The following is a 14,293-nucleotide window of genomic DNA, read 5'->3' as shown; positions in this document are numbered from 1 at the left end:
TGCACTGTAAGGGGGATTCCTGCAGACTGATGTAAACAGAATGCCGGAAACTCTGATGTGGGGGGGACTCTGGTGACCAGAGACCACCTTCCACAGAGTGAATGCACTAAGGAGGGGGGATCCCGATATAAGGGGGAACCTTTATATCAGTGCCTCCTTACATTATTGTAGGCCAGACTGGCCTGGCGGTGCTGTCACTGACCTCCTATCAGGTGCACCGTGAAGGGCTCAGTCAGTCGGCTCCAGCTTGGTGGCTCTGGTTTTATGCTATAGTCTCCTCTCCACAGTCTACACACATCTGACTCCTCCAGTGACCCCCTACCCGACAGCGCTCCCACTCTTGACTCCTTTCCAGACTCCCCCTCAGAGACTGCAGAATTGATAAAAGACAAGAGATGGTCAAAGATTGTGGACATGATACAAGAGATGGTTAGAGGTTGCGGACATGGTACAGGAGGTGGTCAGAGGCTGTGGAAATGATACAGGAGGTGGTCAGAAGCTGCGGACATGGTACAGGAGATGGTCGGAGGCTGCGAACATGATACAGGAGAAGGTCAGAGGCTGCAGACATGGTACTGGAGATGAGCAGAGGCTGCGGACATGGTACAAGAGATGGTTAGAGGCTGCGGACAGCCATATTTTTTTCCGGGCGCCACTGCAGGTAACAGACATTTATGGGTGGTTGGCAACACTGGCGGATCCGGGGGGGGCAACTGCCCCCTCCGAGAATACCGCCAGCAGACAGCGAGGCCGGTTCCGCGGGTGCCAGCATGGCCGGTTCCGCGGGTACCAGCGCGGCCGGTTCCACGGGTGACTGCACTGAGTGGACGGGTGAGTGGGGGCATCTGGGCGGCTTAGGAGGGCTGCTGGCCAATCAGGAAGCCAGCGGGCAGGGGAGCAGGGAGATGACATCATCTCTCACTGCCCTGCATCCCTCCAGTTCCGCCCTCACTGTGCGGGAAGCAGTGTGCAGCAGAGAGATTACATCATCTCTCTGCTGCCTATCTTCACTCTGGGACTCAACAAAAGAACACCTTAGCAGAAAAGTGACACAGTAGGTGACAATCCGCAATGTGTGGCAGGCTACATGGCAAGTGGCAATCCGCAATGTGTGGCAGGCTACGTGGCAAGTGGCAATCCGCAATGTGTGGCAGACTATGTGGCAATCCGCAATGTATGGCAGGTGACGTGGCAAGTGACAATCCGCAATGTGTGGCAGGCTACGTGGCAAGTGGCAATCCGCAATGTGTGGCAGGCTACGTGGCAAGTGACAAACAGCAATGTGTGGCAGGTGACGTGGCAAGTGACAATCCGCAATGTGTGGCAGACGATGTGGCAAATGGCAATCCGCAATGTGTGGCAGGTGACATGGCAAGTGACAATCCGCAATGTGTGGCGGGCTACGTGGCAAGTGGCAATCCGCAATGTGTGGCAGACTATGTGGCAAGTGGCAATCTGCAATGTGTGTCAGGTGACGTGGCAAGTGACAATCCGCAATGTCTGGCAGGTGACGTGGCAATCCGCAATGTGTGGCAGGTGACGTGGCAAGTGACAATCCACAATGTGTGGCAGGCTACGTGGCAAGTGACAATCAGCAATGTGTGGCAGGTGACGTGGCAAGTGAATATCCGCAATGTGTGGCAGACTACGTGGCAATCCGTAATGTGTGGCAGGTGACGTGGCAAGTGACAATCCGCAATGTGTGGCAGGCTACGTGGCAAGTGACAATCAGCAATGTGTGGCAGGCTACGTGGCAATCCACAATGTGTGGCAGACTACATGGCAAGTGGCAATCCGCAATGTGTGGCAAGTGACAATCCGTAATGTGTGGCATGCTACGTGGCAAGTGACAATACGCAATGTGTGGCAGGTGACGTGGCAAGTGGCAATCCGCAATGTGTGGCAGGCGATGTGGCAAGTGACAATCCGCAATGTGTGGCAGGCTACGTGGCAATCCGCATCTGGTGGCAGGTGACGTGGCAAGTGGCAATCCGAAATGTGTGGCAGTCGACGTGGCAAGTGACAATCTGCAATGTGTGGCAGGTGACGTGGCAAGTGACAATCCGCAATGTGTGGCAGGCTACGTGGCAAGTGGCAATCTGCAATGTGTGGCAGGTGATGTGGCAAGTGACAATCCGCAATGTGTGGCAGGCTACGTGGCAATCCGTAATGTGTGGCAGGTAACGTGGCAAGTAACAATCCGCATTTGGTGATAAGTGACGTGGCAAGTGACAATCCGCATTTGGTGGCAGGCGACATGGCAAATGACACCCTCAGGGCTCCCACTGATTCTGCATTATGGTGAGTTGAACCATTTAATTTTATATTACAATGTAATAATAGAAATTATGCACTTCAATCATCCTGACACCATAACAGCCATGGTGCCATAATGATTGAAGTGCCATTACCAGCCATTTCCCATATAAATTGCCCCCAAAAAAACATATTTTATAGCAGTGCCCCTCCCGAGACTAGACTCTGGATCCGCCCCTGTGCCCCACACAGTAGTTTCCTCCTCTGCCTCCTTTCTCCCCCCTGGTGGTATCATCCTCTGTCCCCCTTCATATCGTGATCCCCACTGCAGTGTCCTGCTGTTCCCTTTTCACCTCTCCACATAAGTGTCCTCCTCTGCCCCCCTTCACCCCCCCCCCCCCCAATACAGTAATGTCCTCATTGACCACCCTCACAGTGTTGTCCTACTCTGCCCCCTTCACCCCCCCCCCCCCGTCATGTCCATGGCGGACAAGTTGGGTGAACTAGAGACACTGTTGTACGAGGAGGATTTGGATTTTGTGGGAATTTCAGAGACTTGGTTCAACAGTGTTCATGATTGGCTGGCAGTGGCAACCATTCAAGGGTAATCCCTTTATCGCAGGGGTAGAGAGGGTAAAAAATGGGGAGGGATATGCCTGTATATCAGAATTGCATCCATGTCCATATTTTCATTGACTCCATTATACAACAGCAATACTTTACCTTTACTTGTAGGTCATTATTGAGTCTACTACCTATTGATTTAGATACATATATATCTTTATTACAGTTGTCATGACACATATGGCCAATGGGGCAATTCAGAACACACACTCTGTTTCACCTTCTTTCTTCACTATGGTCATCCCCCACTGGGCCCCCGACTGGTTGCTGAGGGTCACGCCTCTTCAGCTCCCCGTTGGAGCAATTTCCGTTGCCGCCATTTGGGATCAGTTCTTTGGATCAATCGACCATAATGTAAGTATGGAGTGCTTCATAGAGGTCACATGCTTTTTCTCCAACCCCAAGTATCATTGAATATTATATCTTACTGATATTTACTATTTTCTAGATATCTTGTAAATACATGAACTCCTGAGGAAGCGAGCAGAGCTTGCGAAACGCATCAAGTACAAAAGATGTATATGTATATCATGTATCTCCTAAACTGTATTGAATATATTTATGATCACAAACTATATGCTTCATGATGTTTTTATGCTCATTTATGATTATGTTTTTGGAATTTCAATAAATTCGAATTAATTTATTCTACTCCGTTGTTATGACTTCTATGATCAATTCATTTAAAGTCCCATGGGCTAACCTTTTCTTTGCTATATGTAATTCGGGATGGAGTTGTGTCATTTCAGGAGGCAATATCCAGACTGCCCTCTTTTTTTCTAAGGGGAATACAAAGACACTGAATTTCAAAACTTCCCTAAACGACAAACCTTGCTAAAAGATATTAATTGGGATAAAATCTTAGGAACAAAGAACACGGTGGAGAGATGGGTTTGCTTTAAAAGCATTTTAGCCAGTGCATCCCATTGGGAAATAAATTTAAAAGAGCGAACAAAAAACCTGGGTGTCTTAACTCCAATGTAAAAATGCATATAAAAGCAAAGGTGAAGGCCTTCAAAAAATACAAGGCTGAGGGATCATCATCAGCATTCAAACTTTACAAAGAATGCAACAAGAAATGTAAGGGTGCAATTAGGGCGGCTAAGATAGAACACAAAAGACACGGAGGAGAGCAAAAAAAAATCCCAAGAAATTCTCTAAGAATATAAAGAGTAAAAAAGGAGGACAGACCATATTGGCCCCATAAAGAAGGAGGAAGGGAATCTGGTTACAAAGGATGGTGAGATGGCGAAGGTATTGGATGTATTCTTCTCCTCAGTCTTCACTAGGGAATCAGGGGGGCTTCAGTAACCAAAACTGCAGTGTTTGTCCTCATGACACGTCACAGGAAGCACTTCCATGGTTAACAGAAGACAGAATTAGAAATAGATTTGAAAAACGTAAGATTAATAAGTCACTGAGACCAGATGGTTTGCACCCGAGGGTCCTTAGGCAACTCAGTTAAGTACCGTACTTATCGGAGTATAACACGCACCCCAAGTTTAGGAGGGAAGTTTAAGGAAAAAACTTTTAGGAGGAAAGTTTAAGGAAAAAAAACTTACATTTTAAATGCCCATCAATGCAGCCTTATCAGTGTCCATCTGCAGCCTTGCACAGCGCCCATCTGCAGCCTTGCACAGCGCCTATCTGCAGCCTTGCACAGCGCCCATCTGCAGCCTTGCACAGCGCCCATCTGCAGCCTTGCACAGCACCCATCTGCAGCCTTGCACAGCGCCTACCTACAGCCTTGCACAGTGCCCATCTACAGCCTTGCGCAATGTCCATCTGCAGCTTTCCCCAGTGTCCATCTGCAGCCTTGCCCAAAATTGCAGCATGATGGGTTTTTAAATTTAGCGCCTCCGAGATACACAGAGCCGGATGTCCTGTGTATTTGGCTCCTCTCGGCTCGTCCCCGCTGTCTCTGAGGGCCCAGGCCAATTTTCAGCTTTCAGTGCTGTCACACTTTGAATGACAATTGTGTGGTCATAAAACACTGTACCTGTATGAAATTTTTATCATTTTTTTCACACAAATAGCACTTTCTTTTGGTGGTATTTAATATTCACCACTGAGTTTTGTTTTTTTTGCTAAACAAAAATTTAGCAAAATAAGTTTCTGTTATAACGTTTTGCAAATAGGTAATTTTTCTCCTTCACTGATGTGCACTGATGAGACTGCACTGATGGACACTGATGAGGCGGCACTTACTGTATGAGGCAGAACTGATTGCCATCACTGATGGGCACTGTTGGTGCTGCAATGATAATCAGGACACTGATGATCAGTGCCCTCATTATCAGTGCAGATGTCCCCATTCACACAAGCCGGTTACCGTCTCTCTCCCCTACTCCCGTTGCGACAGGAATGCCAATAACCGGCAGGTGTGTTTACATTGTGATCAGCTGTGATTGGACACAGCTGATCATGTGATTAAAGAGCAGCTGTGATTGGCTCTTTACCCCGATCTGTGATCAGCTGTGTCTGGGGGACACCGCGATCACAGAGCGCCCCGCAGCCCGATCATGGGAGGGCGTCACGTGGCACCCTCCCAGAACTGGCCGACCGTGCTGTAGCCCTCATTTTGCGGTCAGCTAGTGGTTAAACAATGCGCATAAACATTACACCCACGTGCAATTTGACCCTAATTACACCTAATTTCCTCCTCCTCATCCCACTCTTCACCCCTTAATTAACACTAATCCTACTCTTCACCACCCCAACCCCTTCTACTGCACTGTCCCCCTCTTCACACCCCTTTCTCTCATCACCTTCCTGTCTCCCTCTTCCCCTCCACATCTCCTGGTTTGCCCCCTCCTCTTCGTCACCAACCCCCTTCTTCCCGTTTCCCCTCTTCACCACCATTTTACCCTACTCTTCATCTCCCCATCCTTCTGTCCCCTCTTCACCCTCCTGTCCCCTCTTCACCTCCTCATCCTCCTCTTCACTTCCTCATCCTCCTCTTCACTTCCTCATCCTCCTCTTCACCCTCCTGTCCCCTCTTCACACTCCTGTCCCCTCTTAACCTCCTCATCCTAATCTTCACCGTCCTGTCCCTTCTTCACCCCCTCATCCTCCTCTTCACCCTCCTGTCCCCTCTTCACCTCCCCATCCTCCTCTTCACCCTCTATTCTACTGTCCCCTCTTCACCTCCCTTTCACCCTCCTGTCCCCTTTTCACCTCCCCATCATCCTCCTGTCCCCTCTTCGCCTCCCCATCCTCCTCTTCACCCTCCTGTCCCCTTTTCACCTCCCCATCCCCCTCTTCACCCTCCTGTCCCCTCTTCACCTCCCCATCCTCCTATTCACCCTCCTGTCCACTTTTCACCTCCCCATCCTCCTCTTCACCCTCCTGTCCCCTCTTCAACTCCCCATCCTCCTCCTCACCCTTCTGTCCCTTCTTCACCTCCTCATCCTCCATGGTGGCGGAGGAGTAGTGGGTGGAGATCGGGAATTGTAAATGATACAGTATGGTCAGAGATCATAGCCGACCAATGTCCCTGCTGTTAGGAAGTGGTGGATCTCCGGTGTCGGCACAGTGATCCTGACCCGTTACCTGCCTCCTCCCACTCTGGTGGACTGGGGTAGTGCACACTTTTAACCTCTCTCTCACCCCCCACCTTTGATGAGGTGGAGCTCTAATGGGAAGAGGTGGGGCCTAAAGAGGAAGGGGTGGAGTTTTCAGATAAAGTGGTGGATCTCAAACAGGAAGAGGTGGGACATATTTAGATGGGGGGGGGGCGCCCGATTTTAGTCTTGCCTAGGGCAGCACAAAACCAAAATACACCACTGTTACTGTCTCCTCTTCACCCCCCTTTTCCATCTTCACCCCCCACCCCTCTCTACATCGCCCCTCTTATGCCCTGTACACACGGTCAGACATACCGACCACAAAATCCGTCGGATTTTTTCAGACGGATTTTGTTCGAAACTTGTGTTGCATACACAAGATCGGACAAAGTTGTCGGAAAAACAAACAGAACCCCGTTCTGTCAGGAGAGCGATCTCTCTCCTCCTCTAGTCAGTTCTCCCCCCCCCACAGTTTGAAACACCTCCCAGGTAACACATTTAACCCCTTGATGGCCCCCTAGTGTTAACCCCTGCCAGTGACATTTATACAGTAATCAGTATTTTTATAGCACTGATCACTGTATAAATGTCAATGGTCCCAAAAAAGTGTCAAAACTGTCCGCCTCAATGTCACAGTCCCGGAAAAAATTGCTGCTCACCACCATTACTAGTAAAAAAAAAAATATATATATAATAATAATAAAAATGCCATAAATCTATCCCCTATTTTGTAGACGCTATAACTTTTGCACAAACAAATCAATATACGCCTATTGCGTTTTTTTTTTACCAAAAACATGTATAAGAATATATATCGGCCTAAACTGATGAAGAAATCAGTTTTTTGTTTTTTTTTACATTTTGGGATATTTATTATAGCAAAAACTAAAAAAATATATATATTTTTTTTAAATCGAAATTGACGCTTTTTTTATTTATAGCGCAAAAAATAAAAACTGCAGAGGTGATCAAATACCACCAAAAAAAAGCTCTATTTGTGTGTGTGTGTGTGGGGGGGGGGGAGACGTCAGTTTTGTTTGGATACAACGGCACAATTGTCAGTTAAAGGGACGCAGTGCCGTATCGCAAAAAATGGCCTGGTCATTAAGGGGGAAAATCTTCCAGTCCTGCACAGAAAAAAAAAATCATTAAAATTCATAAAAAATAAAACCTTTGGAATTTATTTTTTTCACCTCACCTCTAAATGCCTGTTGCTAGGGGGTCCATCATAGTCTTCCTCCTTCAGTGCCTGGGCTGGTGACATCACTTCCCCTCGGCACAGGAAGAGCTCCCTCCCTCCTGTCAGTCATCTGGGACATGTGACAGGTCCCAGATGACTGCGTGACCAATCGCAGCACCGCTCGCGCATGCGTAGTGGGTGCCCGGCACTAAATAGGACAAGTTTTCTTATATGGAAAAGGGAATCTCATTATAGATTGAGCAATATTTTATGTCAGGGAACAGTTCCGTCTCTATTAAACCTATTTCCTAGACAGTGTCCATCTTTCGTGCACATGTTGGAACACCGGCAGTTACTCTCATTTTGGTATTCTATTCGTTCGAGTAAGTCCCTGGGTAGAGATTTAACTCAACTTGAAATTCTTTTGACACAAGATCAAAAATCAAAACACGTTTTATCAGCGCTCTACAAGATGTTGATAATTAAAAATCATCCGGAGCCCCCGGAATATATAAATAAATGGGCTAATGAGTTCAAATTGAGGTTGGGGAATGGGAGAAGGCATTTAAGCTATCACATTGTCTATCACCGACAATTAAAGCACAAGAGACGAATTACAAGCTGCTCTCAAGATGGTATTGGAGCCCAGTGACACTACATCGTATATATCCAGAAAAACCGGATATATGTTGGCGGTGCCATACAGAGAGGGGCTCACTGCTCCATATTTGGTGGAAATGCCCCCTAATTTTTTGTTTCTGGGAAAAGGTTATGCAACTATACACATTAGTTACTGGGGAGATAATCCCAAATACGCCGCAAATTACCCTTCTCTCTATGTTACCAGGAACATATAAAAATATCAAAAAGAAGCTTCTTGGGCACTGGTTGACTGCAGCAAGAACGGTGATACCGCGTCACTGGCAATTAACTCAGTCTCCTTCGATAAACGAATGGGCCTTAGAAATGGACAATATAGAGAGGATTGAGATATTTATAGCACAAGAATTAGATTCGTACGAAAGGTGCCTCCTGGTTTGGAACCCATGGAGGCAGTAGAGGAAATTGGTTAAAAGCTGAAGGTAGAAGGAGGAAAGTAATGTTAGGAAAGACTATGCTGGAGGAGAGAAAAGGGGAAGGGATAGAGGGGAGGGGGGAGGGGAAAGGGGGGGTGGGTGGGGCCCCCATCTCCGTGTTTTTTTTGTTTTTGTTTTTTTCTCTTCCTTTTTTTTTCTCTTCTCTTCCTTTCTTCTTTTTCTTATGTGTGTTAAAGTACTTATGATATGTATTCACTATGTATGCAAGTAATGTATATGTTTGAAATTGTTTAAATATGTGTAATGCTTTACTATAACTTGAAATAAAATTAGAATTGACAAAAATTTACGCTTTTTTTATTTATAGCGCAAAAAATAAAAACTGCAGAGGTGATCAAATACCACCCAAAAAAAGCTCTATTTGTGTGTGTGGGAGACGTCAGTTTTGTTTGGATACAACGGCACAATTGTCAGTTAAAGGGACGCAGTGCCGTATCGCAAAAAATGGCCTGGTCATTAAGGGGGAAAATCTTCCAGTCCTGCACAGAAAAAAAAAATCATTAAAATTCATAAAAAATAAAACCTTTGGAATTTTTTTTTTCACCTCACCTCTAAATGCCTGTTGCTAGGGGGTCCTTCATAGTCTTCCTCCTTCAGTGCCTGGGCTGGTGACATCACTTCCCCTCGGCACAGGAAGAGCTCCCTCCCTCCTGTCAGTCATCTGGGACATGTGACAGGTCCCAGATGACTGCGTGGCCAATCGCAGCACCGCTCGCGCATGCGTAGTGGGTGCCCGGCTACGAAGACACAGCCGGGTGCCCACAGTTGCAATGTTGGCGCCGCTGAGCGGAGGGGGGGGGGGGGGGGGGGACGAGCGCTGGACCCTGCAACAGGTAAGTGTCCGATTATTAAAAGTCAGCAGCTGCAGTATTTGTAGCTGCTGACTTTTATTTTTTATTTTTTTTATGGAAACTCCTCTTTAAGTGGTTCATAGATGTCTAAGCCCTTGTACACACGGTCGGACATTCCGACAACAAAATCTGTCGGATTTTGTCCGAAACTGGTGTTGCATACACACAGTCGGACAAAGTTGTCGGAAAATCCGATCGTTTGGAACGTGATGACGTTATTTAGTTACGATGGGACTACGTTCAGGCTAGTAGCCAATAGCTTTGGTCTAGGAATTTGATCTGAGCATGTGTGGCACTTTGTCCGATCGGAATTCTCTACAAACGATCGGACTTCCTCCGATCGGATCATGTTGTCGGTAAATTTTTATATCCGGCTCTCAAACTTTGTTGGTTGGACATTCCAACGGAAAACGTCCAATGAAGCCCACACACGGTCTGATTATCCGACAACGCGGTCCGATCGGACATTTTACCGTCGGAATGTCCGACCGTGTGTACAGGGGCTAAGGGTTTGTGAAAGCTGACACCACAACATTTACTCAACTAAAATTTTCCAACGAAAGATGCGATTTTAATTTTTCAACTGCTATCAATGGCCAACACGGTACAACACTTCATCCATGTCTTTGGTGATCTCTGATCTCCTTATCAACTGTTTCTTACATGATGAAGATCAGCCATGGAGTATATCTGAGGTGTATATCAGGGTGTAAAAAAAAAAAAAAAAAAACAACACAAAAAACAAACAACTCTGTTGCGCTATAGGTATATAGATAAATCTTGTTTTGAGAAGTTGACACAATATGCATGAAACAACATAAACAGATATAATAAAAATGGTGCAGCGCTAATGTCAATCAACGTCCATAGTAATAATCCAAATGCTATCCAATTGCTGATTGCTAGAAGCAATGTATCATAAGCGTGAAGAGACCATCACCAGCATCCAAAACACTGCCTCTTATCCTCTATTGCAGGGATATGCAATTAGCGGACCCCTCAGCTGCTGCAGAACTACAAGTCTCATGAGGCATAGCAAGACTCTGACAGCCACAAGCATGACACCCAGAGGCAGAGGCATGATGGGACTTGTAGTTTTGCAACAGCTGGAGGTCCGCTAATTGCATATCCCTGCTCTATTGGGATAAATAATGCATGTGATGTTATTCAAACATCAGCTCCAACAGCAATCAGCCCTAAGAATATTCTCCAGCGTCTCCACCACAGCACCGAAGTCTCAATTAGATATAAAAGAAAAAAAAAAACTCCTCATTGTGCAGACATCCCATCAAAGGTTTATTATAAAATTCCAAATACACTCACATTTCAAGAGATAAAAATTAGCACGATAGAAACGTCCGGCGTTTCAAACCCACAAAATGGCCGCTGCAACCCGGCATGAGGTCGCGTCACGCGTCCCTTGACATATATCAGGGTGTACTTCCTCCCCAGATGAGAGCTGTGATGTCTGGCAACATTCATATAGAAAATATTTCCCACACTCAAGGCACTAATACACCTCAAGGGTTGTGTGGGATCCCCGATGTACAGGAAGACCGGACTTCAGTGAGGAACAATTCCCTCACTCAGGACAGGAATATGGCTTCTCCCCCGTGTGAGATCTCTGATGTCTGTAAAGACTGGACTTCACTGAAAAACATTTCCCGCAGTCAAGACAGGAATATGGCTTTTCCCCTGTGTGAGATCTCTGATGTCTGTATAGACTGGACATCACTGAAAAACATTTCCCGCACTCAGGACAGGAAAGTGGCTTCTCCCCCGTGTGAGATCTCAGGTGTTTGTAGAGACCGGACGTCTGCGAAAAACATTTACCGCACTCAGGACAGGAATACGGCTTTTCCCCCGTGTGACTCCTTTGATGCTTGACAAGGACTGATTTTGTTACAAAACATTTCCCGCACTCAGAACAAGGATAAGGCTTCTCACCCGTATGAGACCTCTGATGTATGATAAGATTGGACTTCTCTGAAAAACACTTCCCGCACTCAGAACAGTAATATGGTTTTTCCCCCGTGTGAGACCTTTCATGTCTGACAAGTTTTGATTTTTTTATAAAGCCTTTGCCACACATAGCACAGGAATGCGGCTTCTCTCCTGTGTGCAATCTCTGATGTGTGGAAAGAGAGGACTTCTCTGAAAAACATTTCCCACACGTAGGACAGGAAAATGGCTTCTCCCCCGTGTGAGATCTCTGATGTGCGACGAGGTTTGATTTCTTTGAAAAACATTTCCCACACTTAGGGCAGGAAAACGGCTTCTCACCGGTGTGAAACCAATGATGTATGACAAGTTCTGATTTTTGTACAAAACATTTCCCACACTCAAGACAGGAGTGTGGCTTATCACCTGTGTGCAATCTCTGATGTCTGTAAAGAGGTGTCTTGCCTGAAAAACATTTCCCGCACTCAAGACAGGAATATGGTTTTTCCCCCGTGTGAGATCTCTGATGTATGGAAAGATAGGACTTGTTTGAAAAACATTTACCGCATTCAGGACAGGAATGTGGTTTCTCTCCTGTGTGAGATCTTTTATGCTCTTTTAGACCAGATTTAAACTGGAAACATTTCCCGCACTCAGAACAGGAAAACCTCCTAACTGTTGGAAGGACGGCACCGTCCCTCACAGTCTGAGGTTCCTCAGGATAAGAGGAATACGATGGTCCATCTACACTGTGTGGTGCCGGATGGACATTTGAGGTAGTCGGGTTTTCTCCTGGACTATACTGTGTGATGTCCTCATCTTCTACTTTACAGTCTGGAGACAAAGTGAGACAATCCTCTGAGGTTTTCCTCATCTCCCGTCCATCTACTAAAATAGAAATACAAAGATTATTACTAGACATGAGCTGATTGGTTCCCCTAAACCAGGACTCCGCCCACATCAGGCAGCTTTGTCTCTGAGGATCTTACAATTCCCCCCTCAAGGTAACTAGTAAATGGGTCCTCTGATCTCCTACCAGATCATTTCTTTATTCATGGACCTTAGTCAGAGAGTGAGGAAACAACGAGAACTGTCTTTTATAGGAGTGACAGTGATGAGGGGATTATAGCAGTGCTCGACAAAACCCGGTCGCCAGGTCGCATTGGCGACTAGAATCAGCGACCTTGCGCGTGGGGCAGCATAGCTGGGGGTATCCCGTCTCCGTGGACCCCCCCGCGCGCGATCGAGTCGGGCCGCGCCGCAGGCGGCCGGTAATTGAGCCCCCGGCTTTGAGGCCTTCTGTGATCCTATGGTTCCTTCTGGAATCTGGCGCCCTCTTGTGGTGGCCGTTGGAATTACAACCAACAATGCTAATGGGCCAGTCTTTCTCCATCCCTTTACTTAGAACCCCTAAACAAAAAAACATATATATATATATATAAAATATTATATATATATATATATATATATATATATATATATATATATATATATATATATATATATATATATATATATATATATAATTTTTTTTTTTTTTTTTTATTATTATTTATTCTAACACCCTAGAGAGTAAAATGGTGGTCGTTGCAATACTGTCTGTCACACCATATTTGCACAGCGGACTTACAAGCGCACTTTTTTTGGGGAAATTTTTTTTATTTAATAATAAAAAAAAAGACAACAGTAAAGTTAGCCCAATTTTTTTTTTTTATATTGTGAAAGATAATGTTACGCCGAGTAAATCGATACCCAACATGTCACGCTTCAAAATTGCGCCCGCTCATGGAATGGCGACAAACTTTTACCCTTTAAAATCTCCATAGGCGACGTTTAAAAAATTCTTCAGGTTGCACGTTTTGAGTTACAGAGGAGGTCTGGGGGGTAGAATTATTGCTCTTACTCTACCGATCGCAGCGATACCTCACATGTGTGGTTTGAACAACGCTTTCATATATGCGTTCGCTTCTGCACGCAAGCTTGGCAAGACAGGGCGCATTTAAAACAATTTTTTTTTCTTATTTTAACTTTTATTTTTATTTTTTTCACTGTTCTTTTAAAAAAAAAAATGTGTGTCACTTTTATTCCTATTACAAGGAATGTAAAAATCCCTTGTAATAGAAAAAAGCATGACAGGTCCTCTTTTATATATGAGATCTGGGGTCAGAGAGACCTCACATCTCATATTTACACTAAAATGCAATTTAAAAATGTCCCTCTAAGAGCTATGGGCAATGACTTGGAGACAGGTGGGGGGCGGCACTATCTTCCCCTCACTCGTCTCCATGTCAGGCCAGGGACAGGTCCAGATCGCCGTCACCGACCCGGCTCCTAACTTTTTTAGCTGGCTCCTAGATTCCAAGCAAATTTGTCAACCCCTGGATTATAGGACGAGTGTCCCCTCCCCCTCTATCACTCATTGCCTTCTTCCCAAAACAAGAAGTCCTGCACTTCCTTATTTAGTCCATGATTTAGTCATGAATAACAGCGGGGCTGAGCCCCACCAGAGGTCAGAGAGTGAGGATGGGGGGAGAACAACCAAGATGAAGACTGGACTGATCCTGAAGACCACCATCATTGGGTTATTGACTCCCCCCCCTCATTATTACATTATGTTTAAGGTTCCAGAGTTTGAGGATGTTATCACATTATTATCAACATGTAAAAGTCTGTGCTCCAATCACATCATCAGATATAAAATGTCCTGCTGGTAGGAAATGGGTGTAACAAAAGAGAATACATATTATGTGTATATATAGCAGTGGGTAGAGGGGAGAG

The 14,293-nt window shown here is 45.7% G+C and overlaps 2 protein-coding genes across 4 annotated transcripts in view; both read right to left on the bottom strand.

Moving 5' to 3' along the window:
- Nucleotides 1–14,293, bottom strand: part of LOC143986854 (uncharacterized) — a 218,624-nt gene that overhangs the window by 179,474 nt on the left and 24,857 nt on the right.
- Nucleotides 10,847–14,293, bottom strand: part of LOC143989475 (uncharacterized) — a 28,052-nt gene continuing 24,605 nt past the window's right edge. For all 3 annotated transcript variants that reach the window (XM_077489617.1, XM_077489614.1, XM_077489615.1), the window contains one exon: nucleotides 10,847–12,403. In XM_077489617.1, the coding sequence (XP_077345743.1) occupies nucleotides 11,157–12,403 (1,247 nt within the window). In that variant the 3' untranslated portion in view covers nucleotides 10,847–11,156. The remainder of the gene's footprint in view (nucleotides 12,404–14,293) is intronic.

This window comes from Lithobates pipiens, unplaced genomic scaffold (genome assembly GCF_037356315.1).
Source record: "Lithobates pipiens isolate NorthernLeopardFrog02 unplaced genomic scaffold, aLitPip1_a1.2 Scaffold_18, whole genome shotgun sequence".
Taxonomy (NCBI): Eukaryota; Metazoa; Chordata; class Amphibia; order Anura; family Ranidae; genus Lithobates; species Lithobates pipiens.
Note: the sequence above shows the minus strand (reverse complement) of the source record. Positions and strands in the feature narration are given on the sequence as shown.